Here is a 26,119-nt window from a genome sequence, read left to right on the forward strand (position 1 = left end):
AAATGGAGGTAGAGAGAGAGAGAGAGAGAGAGAAATGGAGGTAGAGAGAGAGAGAGACAGCGAGAGAAAGAGTGAGAGAGAGAATACGAGAGTGAGAGGAATTGTATCTGAAAAGGGTTACCTTTTGTAGGAGCTTTTGTTGCCCTCTGTTTTCACTAAAGAAGCACAAAGCCTTATAAAACATGCACTGGCTCTCTTAAGAAGCCTGCTTCCTCACTACGTGATGAAGCCCTCGCTACGCCACTGCTCAGACATCTTAAGGCCGCACACAGTGAATGCCGTGTTTATGACTTGAGCCTGATTTATTTAAATAACTTAAACATGCTCCGTGTTGCAGGCCGCTGTAGTTTTTTGGCATTCCAGGTCAAAGCGTGTCAAGTACATTATTTTATTTTTTTTTGCTTCAGAGGTCTTGAGGGCAGCCGCGATCGGCTCAGGAAAAATTTACGTGGCGGTTGGAATCTGGGCTATTTTTGGTCAGTGCAGTACGTGCCGCGCTTCAGGGCGTCGCGGTGTTCTGCGTTGACTTTCACGTCGTCAGTCATCGTGCGATCTCTGACACGGCGTTCGACGGAGACCCGCCTCATCTGTGCTGCGTCTCTGACGTTTGAGGCTGCAGATGGTCAGATCAGCTGCGTGCGGACCCCCCCCCCCCGCCCCATCAAAAGAAGCAGTGCTTTATAGCGTAATCCTACAACAGAATGCTCAGTGATTCTGCCCAGGCTCTTTCAGAAAGAGGAAACAGGAAGGAAGAGAGTAACACGTTACAGATGCCCGGGCGCTGATAAATCAAGACACGAAGAGAGCGAAGAGATGACGTACACCGCGCCGGACCGTGATCGCGATGCGTCTTACTCCAGGTCGTATCAAAGCTCTGTGATTAGGGAAAGAGTTTTCCCGAAGAGCAGAACGCAGATAAACAGGCCTTTTAATCGATCGAGCGTTTTCGGGCGGTGACCGGCGGGCTGTGGCAGCCCCCCCATTAGCCCGCTCACAGGGGGGGTCTGGACAGTGTTGAGGCGGCAGTGTCTCGCTGCACTTTCGGAAGACCATACTAAAAAAAGGACCTGGCAGCGGCGGCAGCAGCAGCAGCAGCAGCAGCACACTCACCAGTTACCCCTGATAACGCGCGCAAGGTGCAGCCTTGAAGCGCGGGTAACCGACGAAACCGGGAGGTTTTATGAAGGCGCTCGCGTGCTTCGGAAAAAGGGAAACAAAATTTCTCCGGTTGCCCGTTTGCCCCGCGGAGAACCGGAGCAGTCCAGCACATTTGTGATTGATTTTCTCACACCTGCAGTGTTCGTGTTCTCAGGAACAGCTCCCCGCTCGGTGCACTGGAGTTACCCTGAACTGACTTTATGGTTCCTCTTTCATTCCTTCACTCGGTTTAAAAAAAAAAAAAATTTAATAGCTGGACGTGAATAAGTTCAAACCCTCAGACCCCATCAGAGACAGTCTATTTGAAATGCACTGCATTAGAATCGGTGAAAGGCGATCCCACGTAAATTTAGTCCATTATTATTACTGTTGTAGTCTAAACATGTTTCACATAAAGCATCAAAGAAAATCAATACTCGGCAATGTCAAATTCAGATCATTATGGGAAAAGAAAGAAGAGAATTGTTCAAATGATAAGCGGACATTAGCTATCATACTATCAGATCAGTAACAGTTAAGCTAAGCATTCATGTGAATGGAATTTACTTTAGGCACGAAGGGTTCCGTGTGGCGTGGTGTAATTAAACACTGACTGAGATGAGAGTTAACAGGCCTGATTAGTCTGCTTTGGTCCAAATTATAGTGGTGGCGAGCGAATGTCCCGGAGCACAGACAAAACCAGAAGAAATCCCGTCGCGTGACGAAGCGGCCCCAGTAAAAGTGAAGCCGTCGTGTTTATTTAGCCATATTCTCCGTTAATGGAGGCTGAGAAAGAAGAGCCTGTGATCTCTTTGTTCTAACGCGGGGGTCACGGGGTCACACTTGAGTTTCAGCGTAATGGCGATTCTCAAAGCCTGGCCAATCCAGCGTCCATTCTTCGTTTTTTTTTTTTTTTTTTTTTTGCCTTCTCCTGTTTACTTTCTACTTTCATGAGTTTACATGCCAATTCCATTACAGGGATTAAAATGGTTTGTCTGATTCCAACCCTTCCTACAACTGACAGGCTTTGAAATGGAGGGACTGAGAACTCAGAAGGGTACACTGGGGGGTGGGGGGTGGTCGGAGTTAAGGGATTTCGGCAGAGTGTTCTATGTTTCAGAACCTTATGAAAGGCAAGGGGTGCGTAGGCCGAAGATTGCCCCTGCGACGAGCCTGACCAGTGAAAGCTCTGTTTGATCCATCTCCCTGGAGTTTGTTTCTGTGATGGTGAGCTCTGGGCAGTGGTTTAGGCCTGTGTATTTTTTTACTGGAAGGTGTGCGGTGACGTTGAGCAGCAAGCCCTGGGACGGTGTTGAGCTCCTGTTCGAACCCTGGCCATCGCAGGTAAACATTGCCTGTTGTGTTTCACTACCAGAACTCACCCTGGTATTGGTATGTTACGTTCCTACACAAAGGGGGTGGGTAGTGGAGGTAGTAGTAGCCTTTAGCTGGTGTTGCCCAATGGAAGTTTTTGAACAGTGCTGGAACCCTTGGGTTTGGAGTCACTTCCATTTAAATTCAGCTAGGTCAGGATGTATTAAAATTCAAATCACAAATCAAAAAGTTCCCATTATATATTTGTTGAACATTTTTCAAATAATTAAATTTCCAGACATTGGCTGAATATTAATGAAATTGACCCCAGCTCTGCATTGGTGTATGTGTGTGTGTGTGTGTGGGTATGGGGAGCGATTATTCTTCTAAAAAACATTTTTTATGTTATTTCATATGGCACATGCAACCTGTATTCAAGGAAAGAGGAACCAGCACAATCTAAAAACTGGCATTCATGTTTATAACTGTGAATAAATAAAATACGTCTGTTAATATGGACAGCCTATCGAAGCATAACATCACACTACAGGCTGCTGTGGAGTTCCTTAGTTAAGTGTAGAGCATTTTCTTGCTTTCTGTGCGTGTTAGTGTGTGTGTGTGTGTGTTTCATGGGAGGCCAGAGTGATAATTTATGATTAATTTTTTTTCTAGAGGTCAGTGCAACACTTGCTTGGAGTGCACGGAATGGGCGAGAAATGAAGAGAGGGGAATTCTGGGTATTTGCTTGTGACAGATGTTTCTCTCTGAGGCAGACAGGGGGTTGCGGGGCTCTGCTCTGAAGCTCTTCTCCTCTCTCTCTCTCTTTCGGGATCCCCCATGCGTTGCCTGCAGCCAAACCACCGGGGTAGCTAGGTAATCTCCCCCGGATCCCGGCGGCTGAGCGCGGCTAAGCCTGGCCAGCGCTTGACAGCAGGCCTTCATTAAGGGCCTGGACAGGTGCTACCGCCGCGGCCGCCCGCCGCTCGCCGCTCGCCGTTCATCGCTCATCTCGGCCCTCTCGACGGTCTCTGCGTCACGACTTCCAAAAAATTCCATGAAATTTCCACTTTCACCGAGACTGTGTGTAAAAAACGGTTCTGGTTATTCGCAACCACACACCGCACATGGCACGCGTCCACGCTCGGTATATTTATACGTAACGTACTCATTATTTTGTCCACTCGCAGTACTACTACGTGAGTCATCCAGCTATTTCTCTTCAGGTCAGAGCTTCCCGTCTTCCCGTTGCACAGTGTATTTTTGAGAAAGAAAAAAAATCGTTTTGAAGCTAGCGAACGTGCACAGCCTGCAGAGGGATGTCAGAAAATGGATGTTGAAAATGAAAGTGTCATCGTGGTGTTTAACCTCGTGTTGCGTCAATGCCTTAAGTTTGAATCTAGAAATCTTAAATTATTTCATTGACTTTACGGCAATTAGTGTAATCATTATGAAAGGTTCATTCGTTGCAACCCCCGTATGGGATGACGGAATTTTGCTTACTAAAGACGACGAGGTAGATGGCTGCGGCATGGTAGCGTGCGTGCGATGGTTGATCGAGGGCTCGGTGTGCTCACGGGCCGTGTGAATATGTGTCATAACTGCAGCAAAGCTCCGATTAGTCCAGCTCCGTCCGGCCTTCTCCCGGCTGAGGCTAAAGAAGAGCCGGGTGATAAACGCCTGCCTGGGGGGGGGGGGGGGGGGGGTGAGCGTGAGGCGCTCCCGACAGTCACTGCAACGCTACAAACTCGGGAAGCGCTGCAACCAGCAGCATCTGCGCCAGGACGGCCGCATCGGCCGACACCTTGCCACACCGGGCGCGTTGCCATGGCGAGCGCGGACCGGGCTGAGGTTCGCTGCGCTCCAGCGCGTCGGCTGCGTGAGCGGTTAGACGAGCTACGGCGCGGACACTGGATTGGGTCGGGGTGGGTTTGGGGGTGGGGTCTCCGGCAGCCTCTCCCTCAGATAATATGCCCAGGTCTGAGTGTGAGAGAAAGGGCATTCCCCTTACCCCTTTACTCAAGGGAGGGTAAAACGAGTCAGGCTGGTTTATCTTCTACTGTGTTTTCCCTGTCCTATAAATCTGTGAATTAGGCAGCATGTAGATTACCTAGGTCAGGTTTGCCCACACTGAGGGCAACACAAGGCTTAATAGACTTTAGGAAAGTTCATCCAAGTGCCATCAGGTAACTGCAGCTTTGTGATCGTTCAGGGTTCCCAGAAACAAAGGCACAGCCATTGTGCAGAATGCAAGCCACATTTGAGCACTGTGTGGTCCTTTGACAAACCAAATGCCCCATAACACATAATGTACTGATTAAGGACTACTTGTGTGTAAATATCTGTCTGAAGTAGTCATCGGGAATAAATTCAACCAGCTTGCGTACATAGCTCAGAGACACACAACACGCTGCGCGAGTGTGTGTGTGTGGGTGCGTGTGTGTGTGTGTGTGTCAGTGACAGATAAAGTTACTGTGTTGACAGAAAAGGTCACATTCTAAGCCCCGCAGTCATTTGGTGGATGTTACTGTAATTTTATGCAAGGGAAATTAAAGTAAATAAACTGTGAGAAATAGCTCGGCCATTTGCATTAAGTCCCTTGCAAACGTTTCCTGTTTAGACCACTGTTCAATCTCACCCTAATCCCCTCAACATGAGTGCATTTCTCAGGGTGGTTATGTGACCCTGTTGAGAGAACCAGAGAGATCCAGAGCAGATTTAAAGCTTTAGGATTCATTGAGGCCAATTTTTTTCTGCTATTCTGCTGCCTAAAAATGATGTCTTAAAGGACTTTACTTGTCCTTAAAGAGCAAGGTGTAACTGAAGCTGTACTTTTGCAAACATATTGCACAACCGGAAAATGAAATAAAAATTTGGTACTTAACTTTAAAAAAAAAAAATAGTACTATTGTTGTTAGTGCTCTTTCTAGAAAGACAAATATTCCGAAAAGGAGAATTCAATTCCGAAAATTAGATGTTCGAATTTTTCTAAACTGATTGGACAAGCTTACTGATCACTTGGAACGCTCGTTTCTCAGATGTTCGCTTTAACAGACAGCTGAAGATGGAATGCTGGAATCTTCCCTGAACCCCAGATAATCGTTTCCATAGGAACACAATATACTGTATAAACAAAATAGCTCAGGAATGAAGGCACAGGCTTTATCATTGAAAGAAGTCATTAACATGTGAGATATAAGGACCTAATGGACTACAACGCACTCATTGCAGTATGATAGACCTAATTTCTAAATGTCTTGAAAGCATCACACTTACTAGCTACTACACGAATGCATTTTTTTGAAATTAAAAGTAAAAATGTTGCTTTAACAAAAGCTGGTCCTCCTATAAAAATATAATTGTTTTAAAAAGAATAATTAAAATCTTATTTAAAAGAATAATTAAAACCTTTTTCTTTATATAATTACGCTGTATCCGATTTTAGATGCACGCAAGCATGCTGAAAGATGCAATAGTTGGGTGTTCGCAGCCGGTCGGCTATGTTCATGAATAAAGATGGTTGTTTTGTCGAGGAATGTTTCAACCAAATTAAAAAAAACAAAAAAAAAACAAACAAAAAAAAACATTGCACTTTTGGATACCTCCACGTGTATCACGTTGAAAACATTTAAAATTCATTGTGTTTTCCCCGCTTGCGTCAGAACCGGGTTATATCTTAGGTGTTTTAACCGCGCGGAGGGAGGGGGTGGGGAGGAGGCAGGGAGGCTAAATTGGGCGGACACATAAAAACTGCATGTAGCATTAGATGCCTGAGCAGTTCGTGGGTTGCCTGTGCGTGCAGTGCTCTGCTCTTAGAAACGTCTGGAGATAGGGACCCCGCTGCATCTCTGCACTTGCTGCATTAACTAAACTGTTCGCTGTCTAGAGTGATCCGTAATTAATTTTTTGGGGGCGACATTAAGGAATTAAACTATGTGATCCGATGGCACCTTCGTAACTCTTCGCAGGGCCTTTTCGTTCGGTATTTTCGGTACATTCAAATTTACCTGGACTTTTTTTTCGCGTGAGGAGAGCCCCCTTCCCCACTTTTTGTCCAATTTACTCTTCAACCTGAGGATAATACCTGTACCGCTTCTCATGGTAAGTGCGTAAAAGAAAAACTTTTGCTTTCATATTTCTGTGCCAAATGATTCTTATCGATGCGTAAATTAATGCGGATTTCTGACGATTGTAGCTAGACGAGGAGTACACTGTGTCCCGGTAACTTCGTTTAATAGTAAGGACATAGCCTATATCCCGTAGTAGCCTATGTTGCACGCTTTTTTCAGCATTTAAAAAAAATATCTGAGTGTTCGGGTTCAAGACTAAGATAGCCCGTATAACTGTAATGTAGGCTACGTTTAACGTTCACAGTTACAAATAATAGAACGATCGCCTTAATCTCACTTTCTCTATGCATTTGTACGATTCGTTTTTGTGTGTAAATCACTAGTTATGCATGTTATAATTCTGATTATAATTATAAGTGCATATGTTTATGGTTTAAATTTCGAGCTCGGCGCAATCATTGATGGACTTGGAAGGATGAACGTTAGGTTGTTTTGAAGAGCGGTTATTTTTCGCCAGAAAGATGCATGTGGGACGAGACTCTCCGTGCCGCTCCATGTTATGCGGTCTTTTGTGTTTGTGCGTCAAAAGTGTGTTAGTTGTACGGGATTTAGCCACATTTTGCCTTCCCCACCGCGGCGCTCTTTACACCTGCCTGTCCTGTCGCCTAACCGATGTGACTGTTTTTTTTTTTTTTACTGGTATCCATTTGACAATTAATTTGCCTGTCGGGACAAACAAAAATGCAGTTTGTCTTCGTCATATGAAAAGATGTTGCAGGTATTTTATTCGTTTATTGTGTCTTGTTTCTTCCCCTTCCCCCCCAATACGAATTGGGTTTATAGGCCCAAGACATAAAACCTGGGTTTTCCCATACACGTATGCTGATTTATTAAAAATAACTGTGAATGCATTTTAAAAAACTGAGCAGAGTAATATACTGTCCTGACTTATAATACGTAACAAAATTGCCCCGCATCGATCGTGGACTAAAGCGCAGTGTATCTGATTCAGCTTGTTGAATGCGCAGAGCTTCAAGTCGCGCAATGGCTGCGGCAACATTCCTATTGTTCCATCTTATTTTACTACGCGTTGCTGTCTTTCGTTGCAAAAATCGAAAAGGCTGATTAAAAGCAGAACTCAACCATTATTTTGATTATAACCGTTATTAATTAACAACTAAATGATCACAGTAAAAAGGCTGGCTGATTAACGTTGTTGGTATAGTAGGCTACGTTGGTAGTAGTATGACGTTAGCAAATGTTTTTCTTGCTAAACAGCGGTGAATGTCAAAGCGAAAATAAAAATAAAATCAATGACTAATTCTGTCACGGACACCCTAATTAGAAATTATTAACTGGAAAGAATAATAAGGCCTGCGGTCGTTGTAAAGTTACTGTGTTGTGCGAAATGCGTGCGCAACTGTCCAATACCAGCTTCTTTTTAGCGTTTCAGCCCATAAGTGGATATTCAATTACTATCTTTTCAGCAATTTTCCTTCCTTTGTCTTACTAAGGTTTTATTCATGCACTTATTTCTCAGAAAACAGCAGAGAGTTTTCGAATTTCAAGTGAATTTGATCAACTGTGGATCGCAGTGCTGTGTTCTGCTCCTAATTTTAAAAAGTTGGCTTCCCCGCTAAGTATAAACAGACACTGTTGTGCTATGTCTTAAATGTCAGTGCCTCAGAAGGGGAAAAAAAGGAAGAAGCGAATTTTAAAATTAGATCGTAAACGGTTACACGTATCAGAACAAACTACTGGAAGCACCGATACAGTATTGTGGAAATCTGTAATAGAGCACTTGACATTGCCAAAGCGAATTGTTTGGTTTGCTCTGCATTGTTCACCGTATTACGAAGAACAAACACAGAGTGTGAAAAAATAAAATAATCTACCGAAAGAAACGAGGTTTCAACTAAATCGTTGCAACTACAGTTTATATGAAGCGAAATCCATATTAATTCATCAGTCAGTAATAACGCTTTTCCTTTTCCAACGAGAAATAAAATGAAGTTGAAGTTACTGGTTTTTCTTGGAGAAGAAAATCAGTTCGAAGCCTGTAATTTACAGAATAACAGTCTCACATAATCGGACAAAACTCGCTCAAGTTTGCCATGGTTTGTCAAGAACTGCAGTATTCTTACATAAGAATATATGGGTTTTGTAAAATCACCATTCTTTGTCAAAATATTTCTGAAATAATTATTCATTCATGCAATTTAGAAGTTATGAAAACTACAAGGCTGTACAAATAATAGCAAATGGTAAGCGCCTCTAACTAGTCTGCGTTCATCCATTGAATTAATTACCTTAGAGGACGTACAAACAGAAGTACATGTAAATATTTTGTGCATGAACAATATGCGCGACGAACAATTTAAAACGATTATTCAGAACTTTAAAGATTAAAATGCATTACAAAACGTTTGTGTTCTGATGTGTAGCTTAAATTCTTATAGGGTACATTGCTATTCTCATGTAAGCAGGTATTCACCTTTATGCTGGAGTATTTTAGCTTGATCCAAATAAACGGTTTTGTTATTCACGTGCATTATTACTATTTTCTGTCTAAAAATGTCTATAAATGTATTTCATCTCACGATTTTGTAAACTGAGAGTGTTTAAACTACCTTTAAGAAAATACATAACATTAATTCAAACTTCACTAAATTTATTTAAAAAATATATTTGGTTGAGTTTTGAAAGTGAGGAAGATAAAGCTAAAATTGGGGCCTTGAATATTGTGTGTTCCCATGGCAACCTGCATCACCCCCCACCCTGTCAAATTCCTCAGGAAACACATCTAAAGGGCCATGTGCACAGTCTGATCACATTATCTCTGGTTAAAGAGAGAAGAGCTACAGTCAACACCGGGAGGCCTAGAGGACTGAAAAAACCATGAGAAGCAAACTCTTTTAATGACCTAATTGGTCTTCGGGCCGATTTCCCTGCACAATATGACGCTGTTTCATTCCTCCCAAACTCCAGTAAATGTGAACTTAAGCCACTTCAGCTAGCCCAACGATTTTCCACATCAGATGCAGTATCTAAGTCATATTATGTCGGACATATATATTTACGTATGTTATATAGTGAACAAGAGACTCTGCTGGAAGTTGCTATCACGGAACTCTCCTCCTGTGTCATTACTTTGTAAGGGAAATGTTTATTTTGGTACAGTATGGCCTCTAGTCAGTGTTGTTTGAGCAATATGACTGGCTGCAGTCTTGGGAGAGGCCTCTTTTGTTAAAAAAAGAAGAACATTTGTTGTTACATATGCACACGTTACTCCCCAAAGGGATCATGGGTATTAGAGCTGGGAAATGTTCAGGACCACTGCCATTTCCACAGTGCTTCCTTCAAGCTGCAGTCACATAACACATTAGGGCTTAACCATTCTTTGTGTGTCTAACTGAAAAAACGAAGGCCAAATACTAGCATTGACCCCTCCACACCCCCCCCCCCCACCCCTCACACCCCCCACCTCCCTCCCCCCCACACACACTCAGTGTTCTTATTAACGTGCATCTTTCTGCTGTAATGGTTGGTTTGTTTCCAGTAGAACTGGGTCCAAGCGATGACCAAACCCGAACATCGTTTTCCCTCTTCGAGTGCTGCCATTGTAACCCTGTTATTTCCAAACCCAAACAATTCCCCCTGATTTCATTAGAGTGATTCACCACTACAATTTAGCGAGGATCAGTTAGACCAAATCCCTCCAGTTGTAATGTTAATCATTGCCTGGGAGTTTGTGTGGGAATGCAGAAGGGTGTTCATTCAAAGCCATGTTTGTTCTGGACTAATTGCTCCGGTCATTAAATCAACATGAATGCCATTCTTATTGATACCCTAAAGGTATTTCGCGACACAAATTTTGAGGTTTGGGACCTCTTCCTGGAAATGGCTGGTCTTCCAGACATTTTCTACTCTGCTTTTGCAAGCCTAAAGTTTCTGCTTGGCTTGTTAGTATGTATTCCAAGCAGAAATCTTGTGATTTGCTGGACTGTGGGTATTTACGTGACTTACAAACGGTGATCTATTTTAGAAACCTTGCGACTGTCAGACGGAAGCTTCCCCGTTCCTCAATAAGAGTTTTTGGGAAAGTGCACTCCTTTATTGTTCCATTTTGGCTCAAATGATACACCTGCTTCAATGCGTTACGAACAGTAACGATTTTGCTTGAGCCGTACGGACGATGGGTGGGTGGCGATGACAGCGGTACGTCACAGGGGCATTGAGCCTGTCATCGCCCTCTTCCTAAGTACAGCCTTTCTATGCGATCAGAGGGGCGGGCGCTCTTTTGATGGGTACACTTAAATGGGTGATCAATGCTGCGCTCGCGGACCTTTGAGAAGGCCCTTTGGGAGTCCTTTGTTGAAGGAAGAATCCCCCTTTTAGATGCAGATTGATCCCCCTGATCAATACCCGGCTATCATGTGTCATTTGATAGCCTTCTTTTATGGGGACGGGTCGGGGTTTTCTACTTGGGGGGGAAACACAGAGGAGGCTCGGAGCCTGTTTTCCGAAGTCGTTGCCCCGAGGCGCTCCGGGGGTTGTGCGTTAGCGTTAGCATGCTAATGCAGTGCAGCGCTCTCAACTGCGATTGTTTTCAGTCCGTGACATCAGGCCGCGTTCTTCACTCGCTGTCGTTCGCAGCGCAGTTCTTTACGCCAGCGAGATCTGCCAGCCCGCGTCCCGATTTGTCCATTCGCGTTTCGATTTAGTGAGTAATGCACGTCATTACGCTACGATAATTTATCGTAAAGAATGTGAACATTCTAGGAATCTTTAATCAAAATAATAAATTCCTGTGTTGTATATTCAAGCTGTAAATTATTAGTGGTTTATTGGCAGATAGCTTTCTCAGTTTGGTGACAAACACAAAAAATGTGGTTAATTGAAAAAATATGTACTGGTGTGTGCCTTATGTGGCTTTGGTTCTTTTGACTGCAAAACAGGACTGTTCACCTCCATGGATTAAGGAAATCTGCTCCTTAATTTTTGTTACATTTACTGAATATGTTTACTAAGTTTTCTTAATTGTTTTGTTTCAGTCAGTTTGCTTCCAAGCCCCTTGTAGAGCTAGCCAAGAACATGACTGGCCCATGTTGAGCTGGCCTATGAACACACCCAGAACGTGTGTGTGTGTGCGTGCGTGTGTGTGTGTGTGTGTGAGCATTGGAGGATTCCCTTCCCTGGATCTCTCAAGTGTTTTTTCTTTTCCGCAATCTTAGGAACAGGCTCATCCCTCCGTACTCAAGCGGCCGTCCTGCACCACGTAATATTTCCTCAAGAAACGCGTCCACCAATCGGATCCCAAGAATCATGGACTGTTTCCCCATGCTTTATTTTCTGTCAGTAAGTAGACCACGCTGATCCCTTCTGTTTCACGTGACGCTTTCTCAACATCCGAAAAGGCCTTTCAAAATGATTTATTAACTAGTCATGTTCTGCATGTGACCGACATCAGCTCTTCATTGTCGTACCAGAAAATAAAAAAGGTCCTTAGCTCGTGCTCTTGTGGCACACAGTTCTTTGTTTGAGGTGGTCAGACTCGTATAGTTTCCGCTCTTTATTGAGTTAGAATTTAGACTGACCCAGAGGCTTGTCCTCACTTATTTGTCCAATCATCCTGGCGGAGGGGAAGGAGGGGCAAGACATGGGCCTTCAAATTCCATTCAGAAGGCAGTTTTTTTTTTTTAAAACCAGATGTTTATGCTTTGTGAGCATTGCCTGAAATAAACAGGACAGGGGATATCTGATTAGGGGCTATTCAACTGTAAACAGGCTAGAGAGAACAATTATTACCAATTAAAGAGCTTTTCAGGGGGAACTCTTGTCTAGCTTTTGGCATTTTAGTTTACTTTCCTCGGGTTTGTGTGGGGGTGGGTAGGGAGCACACTTTGAAGAAACTGTCCTTCTTACCCTGTCTACCACCACACTAACCCTCCCCCCCAACCCCCTTTATCTTCCACTCTCCCGACTCCCGTCTAGAGACATCATGATTCCTGGTAATCGAATGCTGATGGTCATTTTATTATGCCAAGTCCTACTGGGAGAGAGCAGCCATGCTAGCCTAATACCCGAGGAAGGGAGGAAGAAGGCCTGGGGGCTGCAGGGTCGTCACCCGGATCAGAGCCATGAGCTGCTGCGGGACTTCGAGGCCACGCTGCTGCACATGTTCGGGCTGCAGAGGCGGCCGCGGCCCAGCCGCTCGGCCGTGGTGCCCCAGTACCTGCTGGACCTGTACCGGCTGCAGTCGGGCGAGGCCGAGGAGCCCGGGGCGCAGGAGGCCGCCTTCGAGTACCCCGAGAGGTCCACCAGCCGCGCCAACACCGTGAGAGGCTTCCACCACGAAGGTACGGGGCGAAGCCGGATAAAAAAACTGCCGCTTACAGACGCCGTCAAGTAAAAAAAAACTCCCGCTTACTGACACCATCAAGTTTAAAAAACTCCCGCTTACTGACACCATCAAGTTTAAAAAACTGCTGCTTACAGACGCCGTAAAGTAAAAAAAAAACAGCCGCTTACGGATACCTTCAAGTGTAAAAAACTGCCACTTGCAGACACAGTGAACTTTAAAAACCTGCCGCTCACAGATGCTGTCAAGTGTAAAAACCTGCCATTTACAGACACCATCAAGTTTGAAAACCTTCTGCTTGCACGCAGTGAAGTTTAAGAACCTGGCACTTACACACAGCGTCAAGTTTAAAAACCGATCACTCACACACTGCTCTGTATATGACCACAGCATTCAGATGCAACTCGCTGTATGAAAACCTAGTGTTAACATGCAGCTTGCAGGGTAAAGATCCAGTGTTTACGCCCAGTACACGGTATAAAACCTGGTGTTTACGCACAACGTGCAGTATAAAAACCTAGTATTTACACAGGGCTCAAAGCCTTGTGTTTACACACAGCGAGGAGTGTAAAAATCGGATGTTTACACACAGCAGGTGATGTAAGAACCTTTTTAAATGCTGTAGGCAGTAAAAAAAAAGAGCCCTTTTTACAAGCAGAATGAAGTACACACTTCTTCCCTTTAGATGGTTTGCTTCCATCCTGTTTTGGAATTCGATCTCTGACCCAAGCGCTTATCGCAAAATGACAACTATGCTCTATTTTAAACCGAGCCAAAGGTGTAATTAAACCTGCCGCCTCTATAGCCTGGGTTTGCAGGAAGGCAAAGCATATATTTTTCCCCTCTGCGGACAGCCAAACTGTGCCTTTCAGCGAAGAATGCGAATGGGACATTAACGAAAAACTGCTTGTGAAACACTTCTGAAGCCGAAAGAGACCGTAATGGAATAATGTTACATTATGTTTGGACTGCGAAATGTAACTCAGACGTTTCCTAAACAAATTAACTTCTAATGACCGACAGCCTCTCCCGAACCGAAACAATCCAGGCGTGTGGTCACAGAATGTGCCGGGGGGCCAAGGTCAAGCCAAAAAGGCTTCACACTTGCCGGGCAGACGTGTAGCCAGGGAAAGGTTGCTACTTGTTTGGTTTACTGGTAGAGGAAGGCATGCCTTCTTATTATTGAGTTACACGTCACCCCCTCCCCCCCCCACACACACACACGAGAACTAAAAAAGTTTCTGCAGGAATATGCCCCTGTCTCCAGTTATATGGATTTTTTTTTTTTTTACAGGGACCTTGCTGACATGTAATTATATTTAATGCTATGCTGCAGCCATCTAAATAAAGTCCTACTGCCAGCTATGTGGGCACTTGTGAGCAGACAATATGCTTGCTGGGGTGGAAAAAACACACTCCCCAAAAAGTAAGGTGTTGGACAAGACGTGAATACACTGACATGCAGAAAACAAGGCTAATTTTCAGCCTTGTGTATCTTCTATGACTAAAGATAACAGATGAGCAATGCTGTGGCGAACCAGAGGGACACAGCGATGTGGAGGGAGGAGGGGGAAGCTAACAAGTTTATCTTACTCTGTGGGCAGGAAGTAGAGAAACTCATTCTTGAGAAGACGTCTGCTCCTTGGGGAGTAACGAAAGATGAGTCAGTTTTAATGAGGCCTGTCTCACATGGTCTACTCTTTAACAACAGCGCTGTAAGGTTTGGGGAAATGGTTCAAGCACTCAAGTGGCTCAATTATGCAGCTGTTAGCAGTGCACACTAAAATGTCCTGTGTTATACTCTAGCAGAGTACATACGAGTCCAATAGGGACCATATTTTTAGAGAGTCAATTTAACGCTAAGCATTTTACTGTGTAGGTGGAGCAAGTCAGGTTATGAAACCTGGGCCAACTATGCTGAACTGGTGACATTTCTGTGCAGATTTTATTTTTAAAACGCCTACTGGTGGATTCTTGAATGTTGTTTAAATTCAGGTACATCAGAATGACTTTGCTTTTCTCAGACTTTGGCTCTGAACCTTGTACAGAATGCTTTGGAAATGAAAATGAAATATGAAAATCATTAAACCCTAAAATGTATTTTGCATAATTGCAAACCTGGGAAATGGAAGGCACTGAACAAAACCCAGAGTTTTTGAGTTGAAATTACCCAGTAAATCCCAGTGGAACTTAAATGATAGAAAAACATTTTTTTTTGCTGACCATTTGGTTGGCGCGTTTCTCCACCACCAAAGATCACTCACTCTAAATCAGTGATGATTATTCACGATGAAAATGACAAATATCCCCAGTCAACAAACTGCAGAACCAATCAAAAACACACACAAGGCTTTAATAATGAGAACCACCTGGTTATGATTAAGGTTTGGGTGTGAAATAACAGACTCGGATTGATGAGAAAATGGTAGACACAACACAGTTTTCTGAACAGTTGCCTTCTTGCCAGAAACCTGCAGTCTGCGCACTGGAATGGTTTCCCTTTGTACAGCGCTGGAGATGTTTATATTTGTGGAACAGTAATAACTGCTCTCTGCGTAATGTGTGTTTGAGCAGAGGGTGTCAAGAACAGCGCTGTAGGAAACTGGATTATCAGGGCTGAGTGGATACGGAATTGTGCAGTGTGCACTTTTATAATAATAATAATAATAATTCTAGAGGCTGTCCTGAGGAAGACATTTTGATTTCTGAACGTGTATGTTTTTTAAATTCAGCATTTGACTTATGCCAGGATGCATATCGTAAGGTGCTATTTCATTTACAGGCTTCCAGCCAGTTTTCCCAGGGTTAATGTGTTAATCTTTGTGGTCCGTAACCTTGTGATGCAGAAGAAGTATGTACGTTGGAAAATGTAGATATGTGGAAGCCTTCTTCTCCAAATAAAACATGGCAAAGTAATGCAGAAGAAGAGTGAAAGTTTGCTTTTACTTGAGAGTCAGAATTAAGGAGCAGTGTGGATCTGTTCCACAGAGAAGTGAGTGAGAGAAAGGCATTTTGACCAGCGTGGCTCTGGACCGTTCGGGAAAGACAGGCAAGAGTACTGGTAAAGAGGTTTTAATGTTTTCCCCTCCCTGAGCTGGACCTGGTCACCCTGGATGTTAAGTGCTCACATCTTCTCTCTCTCTCTCTCTCTGTCTCTCTCTCCCAGAACACATGGAGCAGGTGATGTCAGACGGGCCGGAGGGCGGGAACGCCCCCCTGCGCTTCCTGTTCAACCTCAGCAGCATACCGCAGGAGGAGCTGCTGTCCTCCGCGGAGCTGCGCCTGTACCGGCAGCGGGTCGACGAGGCGGCGGAGGGGCGCGCCGACGGAGGGGGCGAGGGCGAGGGCGAGGGGCTCCACCGGATTAACGTGTACGAGGTGCTGAAGCCCCCCAGGCCCGGGCAGCTGATCACGCGGCTCCTGGACACGCGGCTGGTGCGGCACAACGCCTCCAGCTGGGAGAGCTTCGACGTCAGCCCCGCCGTGCTGCGGTGGACGCGGGACAGACTGCCCAACCACGGGCTGGCCGTGGAGGTGCTGCGCCTCGACGGCCGCGCGCCCCGCCCGCGGGGCCCCCACGTCCGCGTCAGCCGCTCCCTGCACCAGGCGCCCGCGGAGGACTGGGACCAGCTGCGCCCCCTGCTGGTCACCTTCGGCCACGACGGCAAGGGCCACCCGCTGACCCGCCGCGCCAAGCGCAGCGCCAAGCAGCGGGGCCGCAAGCGCAACCGCAACTGCCGGCGGCACGCGCTGTACGTGGACTTCAGCGACGTGGGCTGGAACGACTGGATAGTGGCGCCGCCCGGCTACCAGGCCTTTTACTGCCACGGGGAGTGCCCGTTCCCGCTGGCGGACCACCTGAACTCCACCAACCACGCCATCGTGCAGACGCTGGTGAACTCGGTGAACACCAACATCCCCAAGGCCTGCTGCGTGCCCACGGAACTCAGCGCCATCTCCATGCTGTACCTGGACGAGCACGACAAGGTGGTTCTCAAAAACTACCAGGAAATGGTGGTGGAGGGGTGCGGCTGTCGCTGAACGGCCCGGAAAAAGAACGCTGAACTAAATTTGTCCGACTTGACACCTGAACATCCTCACTTGGACCCTTATTTATAACTTTTATGTTGAGGTGTACGTTTGTCTCAGTTTTTTGTTTCTTTGACAATATGATCATATATTTTGACAAAATATATATATATTTATAACTACATATTAAAAATAAAAGTGAGTCCTTATTTTAAACATAAATAAATAAAAAGCTGTACAACGTTTCATAATGTATATTAGATTGTATAATGGTTTTTTAAAATGAGAAAATAGTAAAAAAAAAAAATCTAAAAAGTAAAGTTTATATACTGGTAATATTTATTGCTTTCATATTATATACATTATACATCCAAAAAATTTATAAATTGCCTTCCACTATTACATTTGAACAGAACAGAAGAAACTGGATGAACCATTTACGTTTACTTAAACAAGGGCTTGTGTGAACTGATTACAAAATACAAACCACTCTCTAAATCAGTTCACGTAATCTGAAAAGTGCATTTGTGCTACTTCACCACTTCGTTAATTATAGTATGGTGGTTCTAGGAATGTGGAGAAAAATCAAGTGGAATCTTTATTCGGTACCTTTGAGGACATTGTAAGAAGCAACATACAAAAAAAGGTTTGTTGGAGAAATAAGTATCAATTGCCCCTCTGTATTTTGTTATTTTGGTTTTAACCGAACAAGTTTTATCTGATATTTATTTACCTTTTAATGCAGACAACCAAATATCGAAGCTCCATAGTTCTGAGAATTAATTCTGTCAGTATATGTCCTTCCCAAATTAATGAATGTGTTTCTCGGTCTCAAATTCTACACTCCAGATTTATATTTGCGCACAGATAAAGAGTCTGGGGTGATGAACCCGCGTCTATATTATCAATATGATAACTGACGGGCATGCTAAATCGCCCGGGCAGTGGCATTCCTTGTGTTTATTATGTTTTATCCATTGCAATACGCGGGTAAAAATCACCGAGGTAATTGTACTGCAGAATTTTTATTCGGACTATTCCACTAAGTGATGTCTTTGCCAGTAAAATGATCATAATACCTTACCAATTTATTGTATTTGTGTCGTCTGTACCACTTACCAGCTACAGGTTTTGTGGGGCTCGGCGAAACAACGTGTTCAGATCTCACAATTTCATTGATCAACACGTGAGGTGGTAAGGCCCTTTCAAATCCAATTACCATTAGGAATGTAATACATTTTGGGTAGTGTATCCATCAAAGACGATGGAGGTTGGATTACAGGAAAAGAAGGTGGGCAGCAATTGTTTAATGTTGGTTTAACCCCCCGCTGAAGCTGGCGACTTGGTCGTGGAATTAGTTGGATAAAGACGCGGCATGCATCGAGACGGCCGATTCGTGTCTGTTAAAGAATCAAAGCTTAGACCGACTGTCTCTACCCCTTTGTCTTCGCGGACCTTTTGCTGAATGAAGACAGGCGTCTGTCTCCAACCTATGGCCCCTTCAAACAATAGACATTTACATCACTAACTCGCAAGCATGGGGATTAGCGTATTGCGCGATAACACCCAAAAGCATCAAGCCTGTCGTAGCCTACTTCTGAAATTGTTTAATTTACCGCCTCTGCGATAGAAAAATGTGCGAAGACTTAACTTGGCGAAATATCAGTGTTGTCTTAAAAAACATTTTCTACATGCATAAACAAGATAATCCACGAACGTGCCAACACATGAATGTTGAAAACGGCATAATTTTAATCTCTGGATGTTAAAATTACATTTGAGCAATTAAATTCACATGTCGGTTTAGCACAACCCAGTGAACTGCACCCGCATGCAACATGGTCATCATTTAGAAATTATTATAAGGCAACATTATCATATATATAGTTATATTTAATTACCACTGGCGGTATGGTAGCCAAATAATTGGTACCAGATGTGTTAACTGGACAGGCTATTTGACCATTTTTTTTGAGCGAATCGTCCGGCTGTTAGAACTACAACAACGTGTGCATTTAATGAACGCGGTTCAAGTAGGGCGGGTGTAACACTGCCTTCATAGCAATTGGAAGTTACGACAAGACTATCCCGAGTCCCAAAAGGCAACATAAACCTTGAAGAATAAATTCCAAGTGCCGCCTGTGGGTTTACATAAGGTTGTCGAATTCTCTGGGTTAGGTAAGAGCTGAACTTATTTTCTTTGACTGGATCGGTGTACGAGAAGCTTAGGCTGGGTTGTAGATTGGCCTGACATTTCAAACAAATAGCAAATACTAATTAATATTTTTCAATATAAACAATCGTGTTAGGTTAACCTAATATGTTAATCATTTTGGTAAACTTTACCTTACTAAATATTACTAAATACTATATATTGTGCATGTTTTGCAGATAGGCTAAAAAGTCAACAATGGCATGTGCCCTTTTTGCGGTTTGAAGACAGTCTGTATCGTTAGTTTTTCTTTTTCTTTTTTTTGAAGCAAGCAGTCCGCTCACCTCACCTCGGTAAAGTTATCGCAGCCTCGGGGGAAGTGGCGGCGGTTGGCTTTCTCTTTGATGCCTGCATATCAGGCGTAGCCTTGCCGGAGAGAGGAAAAAAGAAAAGAATTTCATTTTGAAGTGGCTGAAGGCGGGGAGGGAGGGGGGTCTTTTCAGCGGCTTGACAGTGCAATTACACACATTTCAACTGATCTCCCAGCATTTAGATAACATCAGCGAGTTATGGTAATTGTCTGCTTGCTCATTATCCCACCTACCCTCTACAAAGAGGACACACGTTTATTAAAACGCCCGGAGAGAAAAGCGGCTTGAGTCATAACATTTTCGTGTAAGCTTTTCGCATTGGCCCCCTTTTAGGCTTCGTTCTCTGTTTTTGTAAGAGGCTTGTTGCGACATTTCGAAAGGGTTCATTCACGGAGTGTGCGTGCGTGCGTGTGTGGGTGTGTGTGTGTGTGTGTTGGTGGGGGGCGGGGGTCTTTCGAACAGGGCATTTCTAAAGTAGGTAGGCCTATTTCAAAATCAGGTAAACTAACCTATTGAAATGCAGGCTATAGATTGGTATCGATGTGTTTTTGTTTTCAAAATGTTTTGTTATCTTGGCATAGAAACGCATATGGAAATCAGATAGCGTTTTCTTATTCAGATGCAGTATGCCTTCTGTCTCCCTTGAGTGGTTGTTCTCACGCAATTACTGGTGAGTCATTACGCGTTGTATCTTTTGACATCCCGACTAATTGACTGAATGAAGTAGGAGTGAACTCTTCAAAAAGCTTTTACTCAAACATTCTACCCTAAAGTTAAGCGTTTACTTGACAATAAAATCTTCTTTCAGGACTAATAAAGAGGACCTCATCGGCCTGGTCCTGTTGGGTGCGCGTCACCGAGCACTCTAGCGTCGCTATGTTTGTGATTATGCTCGGAAATGAAAGGGTCAAAATTATCATTTGGCATACCACAGAGTTAAATTCCCACTTTTAAATTCTGGTAAAGTATATTTAACACCACCAAAGTAAATGTGATCCCCTTTGTACTCGTTCTAACTCGAATTAAGGCTGAACATTTTACCCCTCGGGTTTGTGTCAGGATTTAAGCTTATCAAGGACGTTGACATATGTTTACAAAAGTAGCTATTGAAGTGTCAGGGTAACGTGAGCCACTGGCTGCTTTTTTGAAAGCAGAATATTTTTTTCTGTATAAAGTATTTTTTAATTTGATTGTGATTATGACAACAGTATATTTTTAAAAAAAGTTAAAGGCTGTGTTGAAAGTTTTCTTCAGGCTTATGAGGGACCACCAAGGTAGGCATTGCCTCTCCATCAGACCCTGAACTACAGTCCTTCGGAGTTTCTGTTGCTTTAAGGCAATAAACAGTTGATAAAAAGAAGGCACGTGCTACAGAGCCATTCTTATTCTATAATGTAAATGTTGTTCGGTGTTTGTAATAGAGGAACATGGAACATACAACAGTTCCATTTAGCCATAGCTGTCAGGAAAATAACAGTATCCAGTTATCCTACATTTGATGGAAGCTGTATAATTGTTTCTTTACTAGCTCTCTCTCTCTCTCTCTCTCTCTCTCTCTCCCTCCCTCTCTTCCTGTGTCTGTCTCTCTGCCTCCCTTCCTCCCTCCCTCTGAGTACTTCAATGGCGGCCCTTGTCCACCTGGCGCTTGGCTCGACTTAATAAGTCACTTGATTTGTTTGAAAGCGGCCGTTTCAGATAAAAAGGGCGCTCTTCCTACAGTAGATTGGGCGCTTAAAAGCCCCTGTTGTTGAAGGGGGGCGTCTCCCTGTGCGGTCCCCGGGCCCCGGGCCCCGGCCCGTTTCATCCCGCGCTGGCTGCGCCGCGGCACCCCTCGTTATCGGGGTCCGGGGTGCTGACAGTCACTGTCAGTCAGCCGGAGGTCAGGGCCTCTCGCTTCTGTCCACCACTCACTGAGCGCCATTCACACACGCTCCCGGGGCTCCGGGGGGTTGGGGGGGTAACGTTAGAGCCCACCGCTGCCCATCTGCAGGGGGTCACCCGAGTCACCCGGGCTCCTGCTCGCCCCCACTCACTCCCGCACCCCCCCCCCCCCCCCCAGCTCTCCCGCTCATCAGTGACACCTCCGAATTTCCACACGGTGCCCGGGACCTGTCCGCACCAGCCCGGCGCTGCCGAAGCTGCGCTCCGCTCGCTGTAACCCTAGAGAAGAGATGGGGGGGGGGGGGCGGTGGCGTTGTCATCAGAGCCCGGGCGCTAGCGCGGGGTCAGCCTCGGCACGCCATTGTGATGCCCGCAGATGCGGTTACAGAGCGCATTCAGCCGCCGCCGCGCAGCCCCCCGCGATTCGGCCGCCGGAGGTCGTCCACCCCCCCCCCCCCGGTTCACACAGGTGAGCCGGTCACGGTCAAAGTGTCACCGATGCCACGCCCTGTCACCGGGACTTTTCTGGTGTGCAGCGGGTGCGAAAGTTCACTGCATGACCCAAGGCCTCATTTCTGAGAGGGTGGAAAATAAACCAATGAGAGCGCGAGAGAGAGAGCGTGTGACGCTACGTGTTTCTATTTTTATGATTTGTTTTAATGGCACCCCATCTTGTACCTCTCTCCATTGTATCAGTGCCAGTCATTAGCAGACTTGTATGAATACGTGTTTTGCATTAATTAAAAAACTTGATTTAAAATTCGGAGACACATTGAGGGCAGGTGGCCTCTTTTACAAGTGTACACATGAAATACCACAGCAAATTAAGAAGGAAAATAAGTAGTGTAAAGTACATAAATATTTAAGATTCAACAACTGAACATCATATTAAATGGTAATTAAAAGATGTAAAATAAATTACAGTTACTTAAAACTTTCACAATTCAGTCTAATCAAATGCTAGACATTCCAGACAAGGTTTCCAGACATTCTTTCATGAGCATCCAGGCCTGTAACAGAGGTAGGGAAACTTTTGCATAGCTCGTTTTGTTTTTTCAAGAAGTACCTTGTAGAATAGAGTTGAGAACTTTTATGTAGCTTAATTTATTCAGTCAAAAAAGCGTTGTGTAGGATAACCCCATAAGCTGTGAGTACATGCAACCTCACCAATTAATTTAATATAGTAGATGTTCCAGTCCTGCCAAAATGCCTTGCGCAGGTTTCCGAAGTGCTGTTGAAACGATATTGCAGTACTTGGCTGGAGATCTTTAGTGGTAGTTATGTTTGTCATTAATATGAGTGTAAGGATAACACTGGGATTTAAATAGAGAAACCAATCCTTCTGTTCCAGAGAGTTAATTTAGTTCTTTGCACGCAGGCTCCATCCGAGACACTACAGGAGTCTGTGGGTAGGTCTAATGCGTCCACCGTGAATGATGGTAAAATGCTAATTCTGTCCCAACAAATGGGGAGCCTGTTGAGTATCCAGCTGTCAGATTGATGTAATGGAGCCATTGCCGAGGGTTTATTGTTACAGCTAATAACGGGAATTGGTTGTTTTCCAGACACGAACAGAATGAGCACCGAAACCCTCCCGTATGACAACGAAAAAACGGGAAATGGTGAGTAATGAAAAAGCGCACCGTGTCTCCATAGTAAAAAAAAAACAAAAAAAACTTGGTCCCGGCTACGTGAGTATCAGCGCTACAGATTCCATAGCACAGACGGTGGGCCTTTTGGGTTAGCCAGCCTCAGCGGGGAAGCTAAAAAAGAGTTACGCGAGGCCTAACAACCTATAATGGAAATTTCCACCAGGGCAGTGCTGCTGCTGCTTCCACGGTGGAGCCGGGCGCTAAGTGCTGGTGTTGCTAAGTGGCCGGAGAGCTCCTTTTGTTGTGAGGCGAGGGGTAATCTGGGAGGCAGGGAGGTGCAGCGGCGGGGCCTTTTCTTGTGTCACGGCAGCGCGGTTTCATTAGAGGAGGCTAATGAAAAGACGCCTCCCAGCCGTCCCAGACCTACACCTGCCCGCCGGCCTGTACTTAGGCCCAGCATCCTCGCAGCGCTCCAACAGGTGTGCGTCTTCCACGCCGGGCCCCCCCCCCATTGGCCTCTCATCCCCCCCCCCCCCCCACAGGAGGAATTTCACCAGCAGCCAAATCACCCTCTGTGCCCCCCCCCCCCCCCACTCCCAGCTTTAGGTTCATTCCCAGGGTTCTAGAAGGCATAATTGGGACAATTGTAGGCATTTTAAACGCCTTGTGTAAAGGGGGCATACTGGAGGGACTCTGTATGCCCTCCCTCTCACCCCAACACATTTAGGTGTTTATCGTGCATTTGACTCATGTAAAAAGTACAGAATTAAATGCATGTCATTTTTTCATACTGGAAAAAATGAGGACTAAGGCCTTCCTACTTTATGCCCTCACCGTGTACAAATGCAAAACTTTTATTGTGTAAATTTTTTTGCTGAATTAACGCATTCTTCTGGGAATGGAGCCCCCCTATGTTAATGTGCTGCCGTCTGTCTGTCAGAGGAGCGGGCAGGTGGACTGGGCTCACAGTCACGGGGGCTACAGTTTGAAAGCAGTGACATGAAACCAGATCTGTAACGCAACCTTGTGGCAATTAGGCCACAATAGAACCATTCCTTTCCCCCCCCGATTCTTTTGTCCAGGAGACCACGTCAAAAAATGTCTCTCGTTGTGAATTAAAAAGCATGGGAACAAATAAAAAAAAAAAAAATGAAAAAGCATGGAGAGCATTTGTGGAGGGGGGGAGGAGGGAAGAAAGAAAGAGAGCGAAAAGAAGATTCTTGTTTTGGTGGCTTCTGAGAGAGTCGCAGTGCGCACCTCTCCCAGGAGTCGGGGAGAGGGGCTTTCGGCTCTGCCCTCCTTTGAAGTGGTGTCACCTTGTGCTTCCCGTTTTCGGGGGCGAGCGGGCGGGAGTTTGGGGGGGGAGGGGGGGGACGCGGGTTAATGGGGATTGTTTGTAGGAGCGCATTCAGCCTTTTCCCATGTTTGCAGACAGAGAGCGGCAGGAGGGCCGGGACCGGAGGAGGCCGGGGGAGACCTCCTCCGCCCCCCACCCCTCCCAAGCACCCCCCGTATTCTTCTCCCGCTCAGACTCTGAAAGGAGTGTGTCCACCGGATCTGCCTGGGATGAAATGTCATATCTCAGACTGATCTTTATCTGTTAATCGCTTCCTTTGTCTCCCATGATTCCCTGGGTCCTCCCTTGTCTGTCTCTATGGACCGGGGGGGCTTTGATGTGTCAAGCACGATTGAAGCTGGGAGTGGGTGGGTGGGGGTTGGGTTGGGGTGGGGTGGGGTGGGGTGGGCGGGGGGGCAGAGGAGGGTCTGGTTATTCCCCTCTCTGAGCTGTACCAGAGCACCCAGGTGTCATCGAGATTCACTGGAGGAGCACAGTGCAGGAGAGAGGATGCAGTAGTGTGTTTGTGTGTATGTACACATGTGCACATGAGTATGCAATCTTATATACCTCTTATATACCTCTACCATGATTGAAGCGTATGATCTTGAGATTCTAAAAAGCATATTTCCAATAGAGTGTAGTGATTGGGTTGTATGGGGGCCTTGGTAGAGTGTGTATTTATCCATAATTATTGTTATTTACTGCGAGAGTTTGCTCAGTGTTGGGTTACCTGCAGAACCAACGTGTTTGGTGTGTTTGCGGTGTATGGTAGTGGGTATCGTAGCGGGTTCGGAACAGGCACCGAGGCCCAGAGAGTTGTGTGTTTTGCTTGAGCGGATTGGTGGGGGGTCGAGGTGGGCCAGTGTGTGTGGGCGTGGAGCCGGGAGGGGGGCAGCGGGGGTCGTGGCTGGAGGAGCTGCGGTTTAAATCAACACCGGCCCGCGGGCCTCAAACGGAGCCCCGGCAGGTTGGCCCGGCTCTCCCTCCCCAGGGCCGCAAACACGTGTTTGCTTTTGTGTCCGAGCGGCCAAATATGATACAAATGTCAGGAATTCAACACAGAGAGAAAAACATAAAAAAATGATAATCATAATAAGAAAAATCCCCGCGCGCAGCACTTTCGGACCTCTCCAGTCTGGCTCTTAAGAGACATCTGGCCGAAGAGCAGGGGCCCCACCCCAGCATGCTCTTCAGCTGTGCTGTCAGCGGGGGGGGGGGAGCAGCAGAGAGGGAGGGGGCTGCCAAGTCTTTAGTGTTCTGTTATTGGGACTGGGGGAACGGCTGCTCAGAGATTGTCGAAAATGCAGGAAGGCGGACCGAGTCGGGCCCGTGCTGTGGCTGGCCGCACCGTTGGCTTCGCATCGCCCGGGGGGGGGTGTGGGGGTGTGGGAGGGATTCAGTCGGCGGGGACGGCAGGGTTGATGGCCCAAGCGACCCCTGTAGCTTGCTCTCTTGCAGACGCGTATGATTGGGTCTCCTCACCCCCCAGCTCTGCGCACGTGCTGCTTGTGGCTGCGCTGTGAATAGAAGCAGCCGGCTGGCACAGCGTGTTTCCGAGGAGAACCGCGAGTTGTCTTCACTCTCCCGAGCCGGCAGCGGGGGGTATATATGAGCACGCTTGTTCAAAATTTGCAACATTCCAAATTCGGGTGGGATCGGAGATGCCAAATTAACGAGAGAAAAAAAAATGCACTAAGGCTTCCAAGTTCCTCAAGAGAAACATTATGAAATGAGGGCTGGTGGTTGCAAGGACATTTGGTTATTACATTACACTTAGCTATGAAAGGTTGTTTCTTTTTTAAAGCAACTGAAGATTAATTAGGGAAAGGGAAATGCCAGGGCCAGTTGCAGGGCATTTAATGTGTGGCACCCTCTG

General features: G+C 45.7%; 1 protein-coding gene and 1 long non-coding RNA gene across 3 annotated transcripts in view; both read left to right on the forward strand.

Moving 5' to 3' along the window:
- bmp4 (bone morphogenetic protein 4) overlaps positions 1-17,995 on the forward strand; it is a 63,617-nt gene extending 45,622 nt beyond the window's left edge. Inside the window, exons 1-4 of one of the 2 annotated variants that reach the window (XM_064321414.1) lie at positions 6,200-6,549; positions 11,753-11,876; positions 12,513-12,877; positions 16,046-17,995. In XM_064321414.1, the coding sequence (XP_064177484.1) occupies positions 12,520-12,877; positions 16,046-16,920 (1,233 nt within the window). In that variant the 5' untranslated portion in view covers positions 6,200-6,549; positions 11,753-11,876; positions 12,513-12,519 and the 3' untranslated portion in view covers positions 16,921-17,995. Of the gene's footprint in view, positions 1-6,199; positions 6,550-11,752; positions 11,877-12,512; positions 12,878-16,045 lie in introns of those variants that run through there. The other variant, XM_064321422.1, reaches the window with a different exon arrangement.
- Positions 17,996-19,138: 1,143 nt separating this feature from the next.
- LOC135247686 (uncharacterized) lies at positions 19,139-24,597 on the forward strand. The gene is made up of 3 exons (XR_010328268.1): positions 19,139-20,101; positions 22,878-22,934; positions 24,342-24,597. It is a non-coding gene; the product is annotated as an uncharacterized LOC135247686 (long non-coding RNA).
- The last annotated feature ends 1,522 nt before the right edge of the window (positions 24,598-26,119 follow it).

Source organism: Anguilla rostrata, chromosome 1 (genome assembly GCF_018555375.3).
Source record: "Anguilla rostrata isolate EN2019 chromosome 1, ASM1855537v3, whole genome shotgun sequence".
Classification (NCBI taxonomy): Eukaryota; Metazoa; Chordata; class Actinopteri; order Anguilliformes; family Anguillidae; genus Anguilla; species Anguilla rostrata.